Source organism: Xenopus tropicalis, chromosome 4, assembly GCF_000004195.4.
Source record: "Xenopus tropicalis strain Nigerian chromosome 4, UCB_Xtro_10.0, whole genome shotgun sequence".
NCBI lineage: Eukaryota > Metazoa > Chordata > Amphibia > Anura > Pipidae > Xenopus > Xenopus tropicalis.
Genome location: NC_030680.2, coordinates 99937777 through 99958144, shown reverse-complemented (window position 1 = coordinate 99958144; position 20368 = coordinate 99937777). Strand labels below are relative to the sequence as shown.

The following is a 20368-nucleotide window of genomic DNA, read 5'->3' as shown; positions in this document are numbered from 1 at the left end:
CAAGCTTCACTGTGTTTTTGGGGTGATGTGCAGTGCCATTTCTCCTCCTGATGTGTTCAATGACATCTAAAGAGTTACATTTTCATTTCATCTGAACAGACTGTATTCTCCCAGAATTTTATTGGGTTGTCCAAATGTTGTGCAGCAAACTTTAAACAAACTTTAACGTGATTTTTGTTCAGCGGTGGAGTCTTGCACGGTGAGCGTGTATAGAGGCCATGTCGGTTGAGTGCATTACTTTTTTTCTTTGAAACAACTATACCAGCAAATTCAAGTCCTTACTGAAGCTCTCCACGAGTGATCCTTGGCGTTTACACAACTTTACTGATAATTCTTTTGATTCCTCTTTCAAAAGTCTTGCGAGGAGCACCTGGTTGAGGCTGGTTTAGGGTGAAATCGTGTTCTTTTCACTTCTGGAATATGGCCCCAACGGTGCTCACTGGGACATATAGAAATATGTTTGTAACCAATGCCATGAGTATGTTTTGCAACAGAAGGTCTTAAGAGAGCTTTTTGCTTTTACCCTTTTTAATAGGCCATCAATTAGGACTAAACCATCTGATATTCATTTGCACTGATAGGGGTCAGGATTGCTTTTTAAATACTGACAGATTTCAGCAGGTTTCTTGGCTTTAAATGCCTTTTGCACCTCCTTTTCTTCATGTATTCAATATTCCCTGTCATTCCACTTTATTACACATAACTTAATTTAAAGACTTATTTGTTTGGATTTATTTGTATGTGTGGACTACTTGGGTTCTTGCCAACATCTAGTGCAAATTTCATGCCAATTGCCCAATCAGACCTATATTTACTGTGAAAAATGTTGATGTGTTCAATACTTATTTTCCCTGCTGTATAGTTACATATAATTTTTGTTTTCTTGCAGCTCGCTATAGGAACCAGACAAGCCAGGCTGAATCCTATTATAGACATGCTGCTCAACTTGTCCCTTCCAATGGTGAGTGTTCAGTTATTGCTTTTATGCTGGTCAGGGTTGGAGCTTATGTATTTCCCTCCTTTTCTTTGTCTAATAGCCACAATTCCTTAGACAAATGAATTGTTTCCAACATATTTAATGGTTTACCTAGTTATTTTCATATTTAAAAGTAACATGGCACCAAGTGTTGTTATATCCCAGTTAACGTATTTGAATTTTTCTTTTATCCATTGTAGGTCAGCCATATAATCAGCTGGCTATTCTTGCCTCTTCAAAAGGGGACCATTTGACCACTATTTTCTACTACTGCCGCAGCATCGCTGTCAAGTTTCCTTTTCCAGCAGCCTCCACCAATTTGCAGAAGGCCCTTTCCAAAGCCTTGGAGAGGTATTTAAAAATATATGTAGAGAGAGACCGAGTACCGCAGACGCTGGGATTTAATATACAGAAAAAAGTTTTATTACACAAGTATTCTGTTATCTTTAATGATAAAACATATCTTTATGTTTTGAAGTCGCGAAGAGGTGAAGAATCGCTGGGGAGTATCAGACTTTATAAAAGCCTTTATAAAGTTCCATGGACATGTGTACTTAACAAAAAGTTTAGAGAAAGTAAGCACTCTGCGGGAACAGCTGGAAGAACAATTCAAGGTCAGTTAGCATTTACTGCCATCGCTTTTAAGAAAGAAATAACCGGGGAAGGAAAATATTTGTTTGTACAGTGCTTTAAACTGGGCTTTCAGTATTAGAAATATATCTATAAATGTGTTGTTTTGTACAAATTAGACTTGAAGGTAATGCTATTACCATTTAAATTTGTGTAAAATTTTACGTTGTTAATTTTTGGCTCCAGTAGTGGGATTTTTTGTATCTGGAGTTTGTGATTTTATGCATTATACTGAAGGGAAAAATGGGTCATTAACCTGTCCCTTCCTAGCCAACCATCTTACAGCAAGCAAGCAAGCAGATCGATTACCAGTGAAACATAGAGAAACTTTTTTGGGACAAAATGTGGTGGATTAGAGCCATTCTAGCTGATGTACAAGTTAAAGGAATTCCCTTAAAAATGATACACAGGTTTTAAAAGATATATCTATGTATATTGTGTGGAGAAACAGACACTCAAAAGGCACTGTTCTGTATTCACAGTAAAGGTATATTATTATTTTTTTTTTTTTTTTTTTTTTTGCACAAAGCTACCAATATTTTAGTGTTTCCTGGGTTTTCTTTTTTTATGTAATTTCTTCCAGCTGGATTTGCATGTTTTATTTTTCCTCTTAATCACATTCTTTCCCACACAGCAAATTACAAATTGCAATCTTTACCCGTCTGCTTGTTTAAATCAGTATAAACATTGGTGTATATATAAGATATATGTATATATAAATTTTAATTAGATGTATATGGCATGGGGAATTTAGAAAAAAAACAAATATAATTTGAATTTTAGCAATTTAAGCGAGATGACAATCATTGGTTATGTAAATAGTAAAAGGTGGCAATCATTGAATGTGTGCCTGAATAAGTATGCAAACAAAAAATCAATGAAAGGAAGAGAAGAACCTTGTCTAACTGGTGTTTAGAAACATTTAGTGATTAGGAATTTAGTGAAGCTGGAATCGCACTGGCAGTGCACAAACAAGACCCTATTTGGTTTCAGCTGATGCCTTTTGCATTGTTCAAGGATCTAGTTGATTAACAAAAACTGTTTTTGCCTAATGATTCATAGCCATAAATCCAAACGTGCAGTTTGGATTTAATCTTAGATCTCGCCAATTAAGGCTGATGCCACAAAAAAACGCTTGCCGAAAATTCAGCCCTACGCCTGCTACTTGTGCCTGCACCCGAATGAATGGGATACGCTCGGGTGCAGGCACATGTAGCCGATATACGAATGAAAACGCGAGACTTTGCATTCTCGCGCGTTTTCATGCGTGAGGGATAGGGCTAATTGACACAGTGGTTCTGATTTCATAGTTGGCCATGGGTATAAAGAGGAGGGACTTGCATGCCTCTGCTCGTAATCCCTTAAATAGAGATTAAAGCCTATAGTTTTTGTTTTTATGTAATATACTGTACTTTTGCCTTACTTTTCAGTTTTACATCTTGACTGGACTTTTAGCTTATCCTTAAATTTCTCACACTGTGTGTTTGCAGAACTTACTTTTTCAGAAAGCGCTTAACTCCCAGCAGCTGGTTCATATCACAGTGATAAACCTGTTTCAGCTACACCATCTGCGAAGCTTTGGCACTGAGGCAGACCAACAGAGTTTTAGCCCTGAAGAGGAGCTATGCTGGTCACAACTCTTGGCTCTCTTTAGTGAGTATGAATGGTCTTTGCAATAGTGGGACAGTTATAAATGTTTGTGGGATTTTCCTTTTTTGCCGTTATGTAATAAACACAAACTCCAGTCATTTTATTTGTATTTTAATACAGACTTCTTCACTTGAAACTTTGCCATTTGAAGGGGGAAAAATCATAATTTGCATAGATTAAATTCTAGGTAGACTGACCCATAGAAAAATGTAAAACAAAACCTAATTAGCCTTAAAGGTCATGTAACACCAAAAAGAAAGAAAAAAAGCGTGTTCTACTGCAGTTGTATAGTGTAGGAGAAGCTTTTTTTTTTTTAATATCAAGATTTTCTTTTTAAAATTTTGTATATTGTTTCCACAGTGTCGTTCTTGGGCATCCTCTGCCGGTTTCCCTTAAAGACCCATCACTGTGAGGAAACCTCCTGTGCCAACCCACTACCCGCTATCAAGGTATCATTAGACTGGATGAAGCTGCGCCCCAGTGTCTTCCAAGAGAACACCGTTGAGGAAAAAAAATAGTGAGTTTTTGGTCATCTTGGGTGTATTAACTAAACAATTATGAAGTCTTACTTGCTTGACAACATTGTACAGGTATGGGATATATTATTCAGAAAGTTCGGAACCTGTGGTTTTCTGGATAAGGAATTTTTCCGTAATTTGGATCTAAAAAATAACCTAATTATTAATTAAACTCAATAGGATTGTTTGCCTCCAACAAGGATTAATAAAATTTAAGTTCAAGGTACTGTTTTTTATTATTACAGAGATAAAAGAAATCATTTATAAAAAAATTGAATTATTTAATTAAAATGGAGTCTATGGAAGAGCCTTCCTGTAATTTGGAACTTTCTGGATAACTCGTCCCTTACTTCTAGTTTCTGCTAGGTTCATAATATACATAAAATGTTGCTCTTGAGTAAGACTGTTTATAAGGCTATGATGTCACTAAGTACTTTGTTGGACAAATCATCTTTCACCACTCGCTGTTAAAAAGTATTGGTAAAGGAACTGTAACACTAAAAAGTATATCCAATTAATTAAAATGTAATTGTATTTTTCTGTGGGCTTCAGAAAGGCTACTGTAGTTTTTACAGTAGCCATGGGGGCATCCATGCAAATTAAATATATGGATACATGGCAAAGGTTACATTGCAGATAACAGATAAGCTGTGTAGGACACCATTGTATTCTACAGATATCAGTTATCTGCTATGTAACATGTGCTTTTTCTCATCTTAAATGGCTCTCCCCATAGCTTTTTTATATAAACTAGTTCTAGTCTTTCTGATTCAAACACACACATTTTACTAGTGTAGGACAACATTACTTTACATCTTATTTACTTTATAACACCTTTTTTGTAATTTTTGCTCTTACTAGGACCTTATTTGGTTTGTAAATGAGCACCTCATGACAAAAAAGTAGTATATATGTGTACTGCAGTTCTTTTCTAAGCACTGTAGGCCTGAACTACTTCTACTAGATTCTTACTTGGTCCATCTTACAATAACTATCACGATAAAGAATTTTGCCCATTGTTTGAAAATGCCTGGTTCAGGGCTTTTCTATTTCTATACATTGGCTTACCTATATTGAAATTATGCCAAACCATGTTGAATAGAGAATCTGTTTTGCTCTAAGATTGCACAAGAACCTGTACTTTTTTCATTTATAAAAGGTAAAATAATACTGTTTTCTAATTAATAAATAAGGATTTTTTTTTTTTTTTTAAATAATGAATAATGTTAAAGAATGGGTATCTTCCTCTGCTGAGCTTTTTATAGACAATAGAATAATGAGCAGCTGAACGTTCTTGCATCTTAAGTATACCCTCTTGTTCAACATGAGCGCAATAAATAGGGCATAATGAACATAAATTTTGCCTATTGTTTTAATCTAAAAAAAATTATAGGTTTTGTTATTTGTTGAGCTAATTCACTGTCGAGTTAAAGGGGTTGTTTACCTTTGTCCCAACATTTACAAATCTAACAGTTCACATTAATAGAACAATCTTTGCCATACACATAGTTAACAAAAAAATGTGCAGCTGAAAAGATTCACATCTGCTGATCCTTCACTTCTGCACAGACCCTTTTCTGGAGGGTTAGTGACCCCTATAAATACTACAGTTGTTTTTATTTATTTCCTTATAAGATGTCACTCATAGTACTGGCAGCAGACTTAATTCCTATTGGCTGTGTATCCTGTCAGTCTGACATTGCTTCCTGTCCCTATGACAGAGCGCTGCTAACATAGCAGTATGTTACATTGCAAGGAGGAAATTGACCAATGCTTTTTAATTTATGCAACTGGTTAGAGTGCACAAGCAACCAATGAATTGGCTTAATAGGAAGAAAGTAAGGGCGAAGCCAGAATGGGATGATGTAAAATATAGCAAGTTAGACTCAAAATAGGCCACTCCCATCCCTTCAGAAAACTGAGAGAGGGATAAAGGACTAATTAAACAGATATAAAAAAGTAGCTTTTACGATGGCTTTTTTTTTTTTTTTTTTTTTGACTATTTTATTCTGGAAAAAGGATTTTCTGACATGCTGAGAGCATTGTTGGTGGTTTAATAAGATTTGAATATTGAAGGTGAACAAGTTCTTTAACTTTTAGCATGTTATATAGAATATCTCAGCAACTTTTCATTCCTTGTCTGCCTTATTCTAGTTTATAGGTGGGGGTCACTGATTCCAACAACAAACTAATTATTGCTCAGTGAGGGTACAATTCTATTATTATTATTATTTATTACTTTTCTTTATTTTCAAGCTTTTTCCAGTTTATATTCCAGTCTCTTTATCAAATCACTGTCTAGTTTCTAGGATAACTTTCCATTACCTACTAAAATTCCAAACTGAAACCATACTAAACAGAAACCTAAATAATAAAAAAAAAAATGAAAATGAAGACCAGCTGTGAATTCATGCTATAAGTTAACTAACCCTTTATTATTGTATTTAACGTATGTGTATGTGGTGAGCGTTATTTGTGATGCATGCAGCATGACTTTTTTTTTTTTTTTTTTTCAGATGAGATTATAGAATTTGTTTTTTGATGAAATGCATTATTTTGTTTGATTATTTTTCTAATAGGATAAACAGTAGTTACACTTATTTTCACACTGCTTGTATTATCTGTTTTCTACAGTGTATGGCCATGGCTCATTTCTCTTCTGAACAGTTTCCATGTGCTTGATGAAGATGTCTCTAGTGCTAACAGTAAGGAATCAATTTTTGGCAAGGAGTAACTTTTTGTTTCGAATGGCGGGGGGCGGGGGGGGGGGGGGGAGCTGCTTTATACCTACGGGTTATTGTAACTCAGACTTCATAATAAATGGACTAGGATCCTTTTTTGTCCTTTTCATTATTGCTTTGTGACTTCAATGATAGTTTGGAAATAGACTGTATGAATATATACATGGAAATTTGCAGCCTTTTTTGCATTAGAGGGCTGGGGGGGGTGAATAAACTAAAAAATGCAAGGAATTCTGCAGGGCTTCTTCGGTGAACTTTTTTTTTTTTTACAGTCTTTAGCTCTATTATTAAGACTTGGCTACACAGCTCAGTTCTCAGTTTGCCAGGTACTTATGTGCTGCGTCTACAATAAACTTCACAATATTACATGTTACATGTACAGGATGGGAAATTTTAGTTCTTTCATAGTATGGCAAATATCTCCGTCCCATAATGCATGGACATCTTTGGTACTTTCTCCTTGATTACTGTACCTCTGTTCTGGAAGTCATTTGTAAAGAGCATGTTGTAAAAAGACAACCACATGTGCACCCAAGCTGTAATGCAGTGACTTTTGTTGCATTATACTGATGTGACATTACTGTCCATTACTGGCCTTATTTATTTCTAATGCAACTGTAGTACTTGCACCTACAATGGATTAATGTTTTATATATTTTTTTATTTATTTATTTTTTTTAAGTGCTTCCTCTCCCAGAGGAGTTTGAGCTGCAAGGATTCTTGGCACTTCGACCTGCTTTTAGGTAACTTTTTTTTTTTGTTTTTTCTTTTCTATTACTGATACTTTTCTGCTTTCATTCCTGCTGTGACTTTATCCATCATATACTGTTTGAGCATGGCTCCTTAGAGCCATGAGATTTGGTTTATTACTAACTAGGTAGGCTATCTATTTCTATAGTATGCCTAAAAGTACTGTAAAGTTTATGTTTATTGTCAACGTAACTATTTGAAATATGTAGGTGCCAAATGAAGGCAACAGGTTACCTTTCACTGTGTTTATTGCGGTTGAAATTAACTAGTTTATTGAGGCCAAATTCTGTGATAGAGATTTTGGATTTTGAGTGCTTTTTGCCTCTGTTTTGTGCCATTTTATTTAACTTCAAAATCAGTTTTTCTTTTTTTTAAAACAGTTATGAGTTTTAAACGGATTGCTGAGATTTAATTTGCCAACAACATGAGTGTGTTTACAGTGATGTTTTGCTTATTTTATATCGGCAATTTGTATTGGCTTTTAAATAAAGTTTAATGGTGTCAAATTTGTCAGGTTGCTGTCACTTTTTGAGGTGGTTTTTGGGTCTTGGAAACTGAAACATAAATAACTGCATTATATTGGATCATCTGTACATGGCAGTAATATATGTATTACATGTATCTTAAACAGAAACCTAGATTTCTCTAGAGGACACCAAGCCATCACTGGAGTTAGAGATGCCCAGCACCGGCAGCTAAGACCGCTACGACTTGCGGCTGTTGGAAAATGGATCTCTGAGAATCAGCCTCAGTAAGTTGCTTATTTCCTTATTAGTCTTGAATATTGGCTGGTATGTTAGACATGTTTCACATGATAGTGATGTTTGGGTTTGTTATGCCTCACACTTTTTTTTTTTTTTTGGAAAAAGGAAAGCAAATGCCTTTAGTATTTCATTGCATTTCTTCCAACCCTTTCTAACTCTGTCTAGCTGTTCTTTTTTTTTTTTTTTTTATTTTACATTACAGGACCCGTTATCCCAAGGGTATTCCGGTTAAGGGGTCTTTCTGTAATTTGGAAATCCATACCTTAAGTCTACCAAAAAATCAATAAAACATGAATTACAACCAATAGGATTGTTTTGCATCCAATAAGGATTAATTATATCTTAGTTGGGATCAATTACAAGGTACTGTTTTATTACTACAGAGAAAAAGGAAATAAGTTTTAAAATTCTGTATTATTTGATTAAAATAGAGTCTATGGGAGACGGGCTTTCTGGATAATGGGTTTCCGGATAAGGGATCCGATAACTGTATTACCAAGGGTGTGCATCAATATGCCTGTGTTTTTTTTTGTTTTTCTTATTACTTCCACCGCATAAATATAATGCTGTTGTATGGTCTCCCTGGCAGGTTGATTCAGTATCGTACTGTTGAGGGTGAGCTATTGTTCTTTACTGACATACCTGAGCTTTTGACTGAAGACATTGATGAGACAGAGGACAGATCTTCCCCACAAGAGTTCAACCAGACAGACACTCATAAAGCTGAAGGCAGCCCTGGTTTAAAATCTGTATTATCCACTGGCCGAAGCCTGAGCTGTGACACAAACGAAAAGCCAGTGGTGACTTTTAAAGAGAACATAAAGCCACAAGAGTTAAACCGGGATGTACCATCACGCAGCTACACCAGATCAGGAAATGTTGCCAAGGATCAGAGAGACTATAACAAAAGTTTAAATAATGCTGTCAACAAAAAGGACAATAATAATAAAAGAAAGAATGAACTTAAGAAAATGTGTGTTGAGAAGACTGCTGAACCCGGGAAGCAAAGCATTGCAGTTCAGGTATACTTTAGTGTATATGGAGTTGAAGAGATTATTTTGTAACTGAAAAAAATACTTTAGTACTAGTTCTGTCATCATTGCAGCTGAAGGACAGACCTTGTTAATTTGTGGGGTTTTTTCCATTTTCCTTTCTGTTTTAGGTGAAATCTCAAACAGAGTTGAGAAAAACTCCAGTCTCTGAAGCCAGAAAAACAGCAGTGACTCCAACATCCAGTCCAAGCAGTAGCACACAGTTCATCCCTATACATCATCCTGGTGCTTTTCCCCCTCTACCCAGCCGACCAGGTACATTTTGTGTTTTTTGCAGTCAATTCTAAGAGGGTGCTTTATCCAACTGTAGAGTGGGACAGTTTTGCCAGTAAAACTCAATTTGTATGTGTACAGCTTGATGTAATACATTTCCCTTAGCTGTAAAGGCTGATGAAGGCAATGAATCTCCCTCATCTGTAATCCACACATGCAGAAGGAAGCTTCTCTTCCTTCTTCATTATCACATTTATTGAAGCTATAGCATCTATTTATAAATATTAAAATCACTCTTCTTGATCAAATTTTTATTTCTCACCAATTTCATCTGTTAAAGGGGCAGTATGCACACTTTTTTTTACCTTGAGCTCGCAAAATGTGAAACATACTTTTTGCCTATTCTTTTAATTAAGAAATTAGTTATGTTATTTCTTGCGCAAAACAAAAAAAGGCACATTCATTTAGTAACACCCTGTTAGAAAATAAACTGTTCCCTGGTTCTACCAAACAGAAAAGAAAGTTGAGCAAAAACAAATAACAAATCAAAAGATGAGGCCTTTGTAAAACTAGCTCTTCCTTATATCAAAGGCTGCACCTTTAGGGTTTGTTTACTCAGAGCTCATTGTCACCCTTTGAACTAATTACTCCATTTATAGGGGTGAAGATGTTCATGAAAATAAACCAATATTTCATAAATGCTTTTCAACGGCAAATACAGTTCTCTCACCACCCACAAAATAATTTGGAAAGGCGTGAAAAATAAATCGGTTCTATTTTGTGCATTTATGATTTGGCCCCATCATATGTAAGGTATTTTTATACATATAATGGTTTAAGCAGATAGGTGTATAAGTACTATTGTTTCCATTTGAAGTCTCCAATGATATATTTTTTTTCCCCCCCCCACAGGTTTTCCCCCACCTGCATATGTTATACCACCACCTGTGGCGTTTTCCATGAGCTCTGGCTATTCCTTTCCTGCTGGCGTTAATGTCCCAGGGTCTTTCCTGCAGCCTTCATCTCATTCACCATCTGGAAACCAGGGTCCTCCTGGGAAACAGTCCCACATTCCTTACAGTCAACAGCGCCCCTCTGGTCCAGTGACTCCTAACCAGGGTAATCTTGGCAACCAGATAACTGGCCAGATCCAACCACAGGCCCCATCCAATTCACCGACCCAGTCCAGTAGTCAGACTGCAGCACAACTACAGATCCAAGCACTTGCTCAGCAGCAGTCTCCAACTAAACCTATACAATCCATTCCCAAGCATCACACATCTCTCCAGCAGGTAGGTAACCTTCTTGTGTTTGTTTTGTTAAGGTGATTCTGTATATTCCTTTTTTTAAATAAATAAAAATAAATATCACATTTAAAGTTTTTCATAGATATTTATATGTACCAAGCTTTTAATAATTATAAATGCTATTAGAGGTATAGTAGGTTAATCAAACACTTTGTTTTTCATTCTTTTTGGCTTTGTTGCTTTTTTAATTCTTACACACAGTTTTTCCTTTTATAGTACCAACAGGCAGAAACATCAAAACAGGTCTGGAGTACTTCTCAGGTTCCCAACGCATTGGGAAAGATGGTACCCATGAAACAATCGTATTATATGGATGGCCGTTTGCCAACAGAACCTGTAAATATGCTGGAGCAGTGTCTACAGCAGCAGCAGCCTCTGGAGAATAAGATGACCTCTTTTCCCATGGAAGCCTATGGCCAGAGCCCTTCTGATGTTAAGATGCCAGAATTCTACTGGAGTGAACCACCATCCTACAACTTAAATGACAACAGGGCTCTCTTGGCACAGCAATCTGTAAATAACCAAAGGAGCAAACGCCAGCCCACAGGCTACCGATCTGCCCAAGAGCCAATGACTAGAATGCCGTTTGAGGTATGCATTTCCCAAATAGTATTATTGTATGCTCTGCCAGTATATAATTAAGCTAAAAGCTTAACTTAATGACTGCCAGCTAATTACTGGAGCAATGGCAAAACTTTCCGAAAGCTACCTGTTAAACAGTGTTAAAAGTAAATGCAGCTACAGCTGAGCACAGGACACATAAATAGCATTAACAGAGAGAAGCCAGTGCTATTTTAAGCATCAGTAGTCCTGGGTACTTTTTCACTACAGGGGGGATCTGTGTATGTTTCTGTAGTACCTTATTTTAAGTACTAGACTCACAGGTGTTTTCTACTGCCTTGTTTAAATGCATGGCCTACTTAGCACAGAAGTCTGTATGCCTTGATATTAGTATGGGAGTTTTAGCCAGGGTTCATTCTCCAAATACAGGGCTACAGAAATAATAAAGCCACAGCCCGTACAACTGTGGGGGTTTCCATGTTTTTGTGAAAATGACTAGGGTGGTAATGAAAAAGGGTGATGTTTGCTTTAAAATTAACTTAATTATGTTGTAAATCCTAGGAATCTAAGACCACATTGGTGCATTTGAATTTTTTTATTCCTCATTCAACTTTGCCTTTTCCTGTCATCCCATTCAATGCACTGCTTCGTTTCTGCCCAGTGACCCTGAGCAGACAGGGCGATTAGTTGCCACGAATACGATTGCAGCAACTAATCGTGGCGATTTAGCCATCATAGGCTAATATACAAGTTGCTGCAACTAATTGTGCAACAATATGAAGCGCACAAATCAGTGGCAGTGACTTTTTATAAAGTAGCAGTGACTAATCGCCTCGTGTGTCTTTGCCCTTAAAGCTAAAGTGGAGAGATTCATAACTAACTTGTTCAGTCATATAAAGAAATAACAGATGATGGCTAATTGTCAGTTGTCTTAGATTACTACTGCCTGCAGAATACTGAATGTTTTTTTTCTAGTGACCTTCCTATTTTATATATTTTCCTTTTGTTGTTACAAGTTCATGAAACAGGGCTTCGTTTAATAATTATATATACGGAGTGGTTCTGTAATATTCAGTAATATATTCTGTAATATTCAGTATTTTCTCTTGGCCTCTGAGACCTTTTATATATTTTCCAAAATATAAAAATCTGTTGGTGACTCTCATGGCATCAGTGTGTTGGTTGCAGCAGGAAAAAAATGTCGTTGCGGAACATTGAACTCTTGATAAACATAAGCAGCTGTAAAGAAAGACAATGAAGGCTGTTCGTGAAACAGGATTCATTGAACAACCGCTACAGTTTTGTGAATTTTTTGAACAGCGCAAGTTCTCTTTAAAAGTTTTTTAAAGAGTTGGTTCCTTTCAGTTCAGTCCAGGAACATGGAGTAAGTACTGTAGAAATGTGAGCTGTCCAGCCATGTGTTTGCACAACAGCAGCTTAAAGAGTCCCATGTGCTTTCTTACTAATATTTTCTATCATTCCTTGTAATTTTGTCCTCCATTTTATTTCTCTGCTTCTTTTTCTTTCCTCTTGTTTCTTTTTGCCTGTATTACTAGGAAGCCAAGCGTTCCCCTCTCCTGCCCCCGGACCTGTTAAAGAGTCTGGCTGCTCTAGAGGAGGAGGAAGAGCTGGCATTCTCCCCTCCTCCTGATCTTTACCCAGCTCTGTTCGGCCCTCTGGCCTCTCTCCCTGGACGAAGCCTCTTTGTATGTATTCTCTTTCCCTTTTGCTTCTGCTTTGTGTCTTTCTCTAACAGCTTGTGTCTTTTTATTCTCCCCTACCTGCTCTTTCTAATAGCTGTCACTTGGTAGAAATCCATCTTTTATTTATATGTTTAAAAAAAAAGTTAGACACAGGCATTGCACTAGTTTCAGATTTCTCAAAATCAGCCTTTTTGGCTAGTATTAGTGTAAGGAGTAATCTGTGTCATAAACTCAAGAATATGAGGATACTAGGGCACATCAGCTATTCTTAAAGGGGACCTATCACCCAAAGAAATACATTTTACTTACACTATATAAATAATTTAAACTGTGTTCCCTTCGGTCTTCGAATTACAGCAAGCAGGCACGTGCAGTATTGTGGGCACTGTTATTAAGGCAGCTTTTATATTACTCCAAAACCTTATTATGCACCAGATTGGGGGTCCTGATTCCCATGCACAGGCTACACAATTATAGACCACGAGGAGGGAGGGGGAATGAAAGGAGAGCAGTGACATCTAGGATGGGCAAAATGGAAAGTGAAAGTAATTGCTATGCCTTGGGACATATAGCACGTATGGTTGATTTAATTAAAAAAGTTTGGGTTTCATGTTCGATGTGCAAAGGACTTTTTTTTGTATACAGCTGTTCATGTGTGGGCAACATGTCGGCTTTCAAAGGATCTAACCCCCACTCGTGGTGCTTCTCTAAGCATGTTTACATTCATTTCTGAAACATTTGAATTTTTAAAATGCTAATACCAAGCTTTTTGCTCAACTGAGAATCAACAACTTTAGGGACATTTAGGGGTCTATTCCTTAGGCTGCGAAAAAATTAAATTCGCAGAAAAAAAAGGTGTAAAAAGTAATTTAAAGTAAATGGTGAATTTTTCAAGGTATGTTTTATTTTACACTGCCTGATTGCCAGATTTGAGACTGTTACTTACACAAGGTCTAAAGAAGTGTAAGATAAGTTCCGGCAGAAGTCTCTCTAGGAAAAAAAAACAAAAAAAAAACGTGTGAAGCCTGGCAATGTGTGGCGAATGTTGTTGCCACAGTTCTGCCCCTATAAGTGCTTATAGGACTACTCTAAGAAAATTTACAACAATTCATTTTTGGATTTAGATCCCTCTTTAATCCAAACATTAGCAGCTACTTACAGGGGGAAATTAAAGCGCCACAGTTGCTTGGATTCTATAACTTGCACTTGGCTACATTAACTGACGTTTATATGTTTAGTCAGGAAGATTGAATTACAGAGCATGATATTTAATATTCTGTTGCAACAATAAAACATAATATCCATGCCCTGTGTTGCCAGTAAACATGTAACCGGTCAAGGTGAAACAAGGAAATCTACTCCTTCAGCACAATGGTACTGTCTCCTTATATTCTGGGCCTTGTCCCATTAAAGGAAAAGTATCGCTAAAAATTTTTAACTAAAAAATCTATTCTACCCTCCCCCAATAATTGCCCTATCCTGAAAACTATTTGTTATTTTGAATGCTTTAGAAGAAAATACCTGTTAAACTTGGCTTTGAACAAAGCCGATACGGCGATGCAGGAGAAAGTATCGGGTGAAGAATCAACTATGCGGTGATCGATTGATCGAGCCTAGCCTGACTCCATCAGTCGATCGCCGCATAGTGAACGCTTACCCTGAAACTTTCCCGGCATCGCCATATCGCCTTTGTTCAAATGACAGGAAGCCAAGTTTTTTACAGGTATTTTCTTCTAAAGCATTCAAAATAACAAATAGTTTTCAGGATAGGGCAATTATTTTTATATTATATTTTTTTAGTTAAAAATTTTTAGCGTTACTTTTCCTTTAAATAATTAAGGAGTAATAATGCTACTTTGCCTAAAGTGATAGAACCCTCTCTAGTTTACAACTAGGTATAAGATCATAGCAGGAGGCTGATCACAATGATAGATCTGTATTTTTCTCTGGGTCTTCATTATTTACCTTTCTAAATCACAAGCTATTTCCTATTGATCTGCGAGTTAGTAATTCAAACCATTGGCTAGAGCCACCTGGTATTAGTTTAAATGTCCAAATCTACAGATCAGTGCTGTTTACTGTATAGACCAGTTGCTGTCATATTAAAGGACAAGGGGTAATGTGTGTACCACTGATGTATGAAAATCATTGTGCATATTTGTGGTGGGTGACAGTACTGGTGGCAGATACACAAGAAAGATGGTATACAGGATTGGAAACATGTTTTGCCTTTAAGACACTGATAGGGTTTCCTCTGTATATACAATAGAATTCAGTATATATAAATGCTTGTCATTGGCAAAGAAATGGATATGACTGCCTCCTGTAAAATGTGGGGGAGGGCATTTTAATTGTTTCTTAAAAAACAAGTAACCCCAAAATGTAAATTTTTGCCCAATAAAAGAAAACCTTTTTCTAAGCAATGTTATACAATATATATTCCTTACAAATTCATAATGTTTTTTTTTACTTATTTGTAAATATAACTGCTATGTAAAAGCAGTGTTTGCCTGTCCTTTCTATTCCTTGCCCTGGTGGCTCTGACTGTTGAAACAATGTAACACAAGGCAGCAGACTGACAGGCCTGTCTTGCTGGAGGAGACTGACATTTGCAAAATTGTATAAAAAGTAACAACCAGGAGTTCGGCAAATGCTGCTTTGAATTGCAATTACATTTACAAATCACTTTTAAAGCACTAAAAATTTTCAATAAATTCACATTGGAAAGTTGCTTGGACTTATAGTATTATTATACTTATAGTATTATTTATAGTATACTTATTGTATAGAAGCAACATATTTATATGGCTTTGTTTCATTTGTTGTACAGACCACTAAAAGTAACGAGGTGAACATGGAAGAATGCACTTATAGCTGAAATTTTAGGGGACTAATGAATAATTTAATTTTTTTAATGGATATCCAGATGAGCACATCAATAAAGATTAAAGGACAAACATTTGAGCCAAACAAATGGAATTAAGACAATTGTAGAGTGTTTCTCTATAAACAGAGCTGCAAATTGCCATGTAGGGTAGAGTTTAGAATATGCTTTTTATTTAGAATATATTTTCTAAGGATCCCACAGACCCACACTCCAGCTGAAAGCTTCTAGTTTTAGGATCAGGACAAATGTTATTCATGAAGTTTTCCAATACCCTAATGACCATAAACCTTTTTTGGGAAATGGTTGGATAATGAGACTGTTAGCAGAAGAGATAACAATGTGATTATTTTGGTAAAACAATTAGATCTCCATATATCTCGTGCCTCTCATGTCTTGAGTCCCAGTTTTATGGTTTATAAAACAGTGTTTTCAAAGTAGCGTGACCTGTTTTATAAGCTAAGGGCACCAATTGAGTTTCCCTCAAATATTTTTCTATAACAATGTAACATCCAAAATTACATATAGCTTCTACGTATAACCTCTGATTTTTTTTTTTTTTTTTCCCCTCTTTCACTGGTTGAGGGAGGGGTGGGTTTGCTTTATGGTAAGGATGCACGTGTGCCACTTTGATTTGCCTGGCAGTAAGTTTTCTCTCTTTCTTTTGGAGAAGTCTCTCCTGGAAAAGCCATCTGAACTGATATCCCAGCCCCCTTCTTTCCTCTCACTCTCTGGATTTTCACTAAGCCAGGTAAGGTAGTTCTGCTTAAACTGGTCATGTTTGTGTGAGGTAGAGGAGGGTTGTTTTGGACCTGAATTAGTTTTAGTTCTTTATTTTTTAATGAAATGTGTTTTTATTTTTGTCCATTCCAGGAACGGTTCCCGAATAACAGCATGTTTAATGAGGTGTATGGAAAATCCACCTGCACGAGCATAAAGCCCGAGGCATGCCAAGTCATGGGACAACAGGAGACCTCCCTGTACTCTCTTTTTGAGGGTAAACCATGGTCTCCATCACTTCCAGCAAGCTCAGGTACAGCCTGCAAATAGAGGAGCTTTTAACTGTGACTTGAAAAAAGTGGAAAGAAAATAGTGTATATGCATAACATTTGCTTAAGGTAACTTAATTGTTTTTGGACAGATCATTCTACGCCAGCCAGCCAGTCACCTCATTCTTCAAATCCAAGCAGCCTACCCAGCTCTCCTCCCACCCACAATCATACCTCGCAGCCCTTCTCTAACTTTGGTCCTATCGGCACTCCAGATAACCGAGATCGTCGGGGAACTGACCGCTGGAAGGCTGAAAAGCCAGGTATACCCTTTGCTTTCCTTGCATAGGGAAAGTTAGTTAGTAATTGGAAGGCAAAATACTGACCTGTTTTGTTTTTTTTTTTTTTGTCCTCTCAAGTTTCAGCAATGGGTAGCTTTGGGCTGGACTACTTATCTGTGACTCCATCTTCTGAGAATAGCTGGCGCCAGGCTAATAATTCAAGTAGTGCTAATGCTTGGGCTGCTCAAGGTAATGCCCGAGAGGACTCTTCAGCTGCTCTTATGGAAAGTTTAAAGGTAGGTAAAAATTAGCAATTTTATTACTTTTTTTTTTTTTTTGGCATTTCCTAGCAAAAAGGAAAGCTGCAGTAATAAAAGTCGTAGAACAGCGGTTCTCAACCTATGGGTTGGGACCCCTTTGGGGGTAAAACGACCCTTTCACAGGGGTCGCCTAAGACCATCGGAAAACGCATATTTCCGATGGTCTTAGGAACCGAGACACCGCTCCTCTATCTGTCTCCAGGCGGGTCAGCCCACATACGCATACCTGGCGTGATGACATCATCGCGCCAACCCCATCCCATACACCCCGTACAAATACAGGTGTATGTGTCCGGGTTGGCGCCATTATGTACTTATGCGGACCAGTTACACGTGTAGAGAGCAGCTACTTTGTAGAAAGCAGCAGTATTGGAGGTAAGTTATGAAGTAGAAACGAAAATAATTTTATGGTTGGGGGTCACCACAAAATGAGGAACTGTAATAAAGGGTCGCGGCATTAGGAAGGTTGAGAACCACTGTTGTAGAATAAGAAATATTACAGTTTTATTATGTACCTTACACAAACTCCTGCAAATTTAAAATGTAACAAAAACACCATATAGTCCTCAACGTTTCTGCACATTTTTCTGTATGTACAGCAGCATTTGCAAGTTTTGTAAGCCTGTCTAAGCTGTTGTGAAATGTGACCATGTTGATGTGAGCATATATCTGCATTTTTGTTTAATTTGATTAGCCAATAGTATTGTAAAATGCCCCCTCATTTTTATAATCTAATCTATTGACTCCAAGGGTACAGTGGCCTGTAGTGGCAAGTTATAATTTCCTAATAATAAAATTTCAACTCTTCCAAATGTGACACAGTCTGAAGAAATAGTACAGATGCTGTGCTTCAGATGTAAATCATTGTCGTTCTTAAGCAGAGAAACATATAAGAAGTTCCCTGTCCTTATTTTAAGCTTTTCTCCCGACTGTATCACAGTTGGACAAAATAGCCAGCAGGTCACAGTGTTTCAGTTTCATTCTATTAGTATGAAATTTTTTGTTAACATCTTTAAGTTTAGCGGGGGAAATTACCATAAGCCTCTTGTATAGTTTATTCACCTATTGTGTATTTTCTCCTGCAGTCCATTTGGTCAACCACAATGATGCATCCTGGACCTTCTGCCTTGGAACAGCTTCTGATGCAGCAGAAGGAGAAGCAGCAGCGAGGGCAGGGATCACTGAACCCTCCGCACTGAGAAAGAGAGGGAGATGAACCCAGCAACATATGGCATGACTGGTCAGCACAGGACATAACCTGTCCTGAGCCCTAAGGAGGGCGGCCCTCTCTCCCCTCCTTACTGATCTGGGGGGGAGCACGTGTGGGAAAGCATCCAGCTTCTCCCACCAGTCTGACAACCCCAAGCCCCGCAGGCGGCAACGTCACTTGACGGACACAGCAGGAAGTTTCCCTCCAGAGGGAGCGTGGGACTTCTTGAGTTGGGGGAATGGGGTTAACCTGCCCCCATCTTTCTCGTTATTTGTGCATGCCTCTCACAGCACCCCCTAAACTTCTGCCTAACACAGGTAGCGAATGTCCCCTAGCAGTGCAAGGCAGGCAGGGGAAATGAACCTTCCCTTCAACATCTGAGTTATAATAAGTTTTTTATTTAAGGTTCTGTTTGCAGGTGTTGGGTGACAAGGACACCCCAATATCCGATTTCTAGCTGAATATCAGGAACTTGCTCTGCTAGGAGTGTAAGAGCTGGTCCACTCTCATTCACCAGCTTCTGCTGGATTTAAGAAGTGTGACTTGCTGGGTGGCTTTTTTCTTTCTCCCTTATGGGGGGAATGGGTGAGGGGTCGAGTGTCTGTCTTGGTTAAGGATGCCTCCTTGTTTCCATTGAGTGTCCTTAATCAGCTCTGTCTGTCTCTCCTTGCCTGCTTTATTGTCATGTGTGCTTGTCTGTGTGCGAATGTGTGTGTGTGTGTGTGTGAGCTCAATGTTCCCTAAGGCTGAGTATTGAAGGGTGGCTGCTGGCATATTAATTGAGGTGCTTTTAATGTGGGGCAGAAATTAGAACAAGTAGAGGCTTCACAGCCATAGGCTGGCTTCATAGCCTCACATTTGTTACAGCTAAGTAGAGCTGTAGGTTTTTCTCTTCTGACCCTTTGAAGTCCCTTCCATATGGCAGAGGGGTAACAAAATTGTCAGGGCAGTTAGCAAAGCAATGCTGGTTAGAAAAGCCAGAGCTCATAGCACAAAACAAGAACAGGGATTGTTCTGTCCTTTTCCCTACTCCGGCATCATGAAAAGCATTGCAGTAAAGCAGTGAGAGGTTTGGAACATTTTTGCTATGTGACCAGGATAAACACTTGATCAAATACAAAAATTGTGTATAAGGAACAGGGGCACTTTCACTTTTAAAATTCAAAGAACGAAGTAGGTGTTTGAGCCCTATCTTTATCATAGGCTTCCCCCTAAGTGTGGGTGTGTTTGTGTATGCCATGGGTACCAGATGGTACTCTAGTACTTTCAGCACTTCATACGATAAATACACAAGTTGCACACTGTTTGGGGCTGGACTTCCTGTTCATAATGTTGGACTAATGGAGAAATTATTCCCTGTGACTGGAAAGAGATGGGGTAAGGTGACCGTCTGGCCAACCTTCCTTTAGCAGGATCTAGAGAGTGTGGAGACTCCTGTTCACTCCCACTTTTCCTTGTGTTCTTGTGTGAGCACTGTCTGCTCGGATCTGCTTTACCATTAATAAACTCATCTTCTCTACACCTAATTTTATGTGTTACATTATTTGATAATTAACTTTGGTAATTGGTGTTAAACTTAATAGCATGTACAGAATCCATTTTAACAGGCATTATAAAAGATGGGGGGGGGAAACCATGATAAGGCATTACCTTCCTCCCTCTGGCACCCTGCCGTGCTGTATTTTTAGAAACTTTTCACTGAGTTTGTATTCGCTTTGCCTGTCAAATGTAGATTGTGTAAATCCAAATGCATTGCACCTATGTTTGTTGTAGTGATGTGCAAGTAAAGCTGCAACCCCTGGGACCTGCAGGTTTGCCC

General features: G+C 37.8%; 1 protein-coding gene across 5 annotated transcripts in view; it reads left to right on the top strand.

The window, feature by feature from the left end:
• The window catches only part of smg7 (SMG7 nonsense mediated mRNA decay factor), a 29395-nt gene extending 9320 nt beyond the window's left edge, over nucleotides 1-20075 (top strand). Inside the window, exons 6-23 of one of the 5 annotated variants that reach the window (XM_012960768.2) lie at nucleotides 890-961; nucleotides 1177-1327; nucleotides 1455-1590; nucleotides 3097-3259; nucleotides 3617-3773; nucleotides 6409-6479; nucleotides 7198-7258; nucleotides 7897-8016; nucleotides 8619-9051; nucleotides 9192-9336; nucleotides 10207-10586; nucleotides 10818-11192; nucleotides 12719-12868; nucleotides 16423-16500; nucleotides 16623-16782; nucleotides 16891-17061; nucleotides 17158-17315; nucleotides 18425-20075. In XM_012960768.2, coding sequence (XP_012816222.1) covers nucleotides 890-961; nucleotides 1177-1327; nucleotides 1455-1590; nucleotides 3097-3259; nucleotides 3617-3773; nucleotides 6409-6479; nucleotides 7198-7258; nucleotides 7897-8016; nucleotides 8619-9051; nucleotides 9192-9336; nucleotides 10207-10586; nucleotides 10818-11192; nucleotides 12719-12868; nucleotides 16423-16500; nucleotides 16623-16782; nucleotides 16891-17061; nucleotides 17158-17315; nucleotides 18425-18538 — 3095 coding nt within the window. In that variant the 3' untranslated portion in view covers nucleotides 18539-20075. Of the gene's footprint in view, nucleotides 1-889; nucleotides 962-1176; nucleotides 1328-1454; nucleotides 1591-3096; nucleotides 3260-3616; nucleotides 3774-6408; nucleotides 6480-7197; nucleotides 7259-7896; nucleotides 8017-8618; nucleotides 9052-9191; nucleotides 9337-10206; nucleotides 10587-10817; nucleotides 11193-12718; nucleotides 12869-16419; nucleotides 16501-16622; nucleotides 16783-16890; nucleotides 17062-17157; nucleotides 17316-18424 lie in introns of all 5 variants that reach the window. The other 4 variants (XM_012960767.2, XM_012960769.2, NM_203927.1 and 1 more) reach the window with 4 other exon arrangements.
• The last annotated feature ends 293 nt before the right edge of the window (nucleotides 20076-20368 follow it).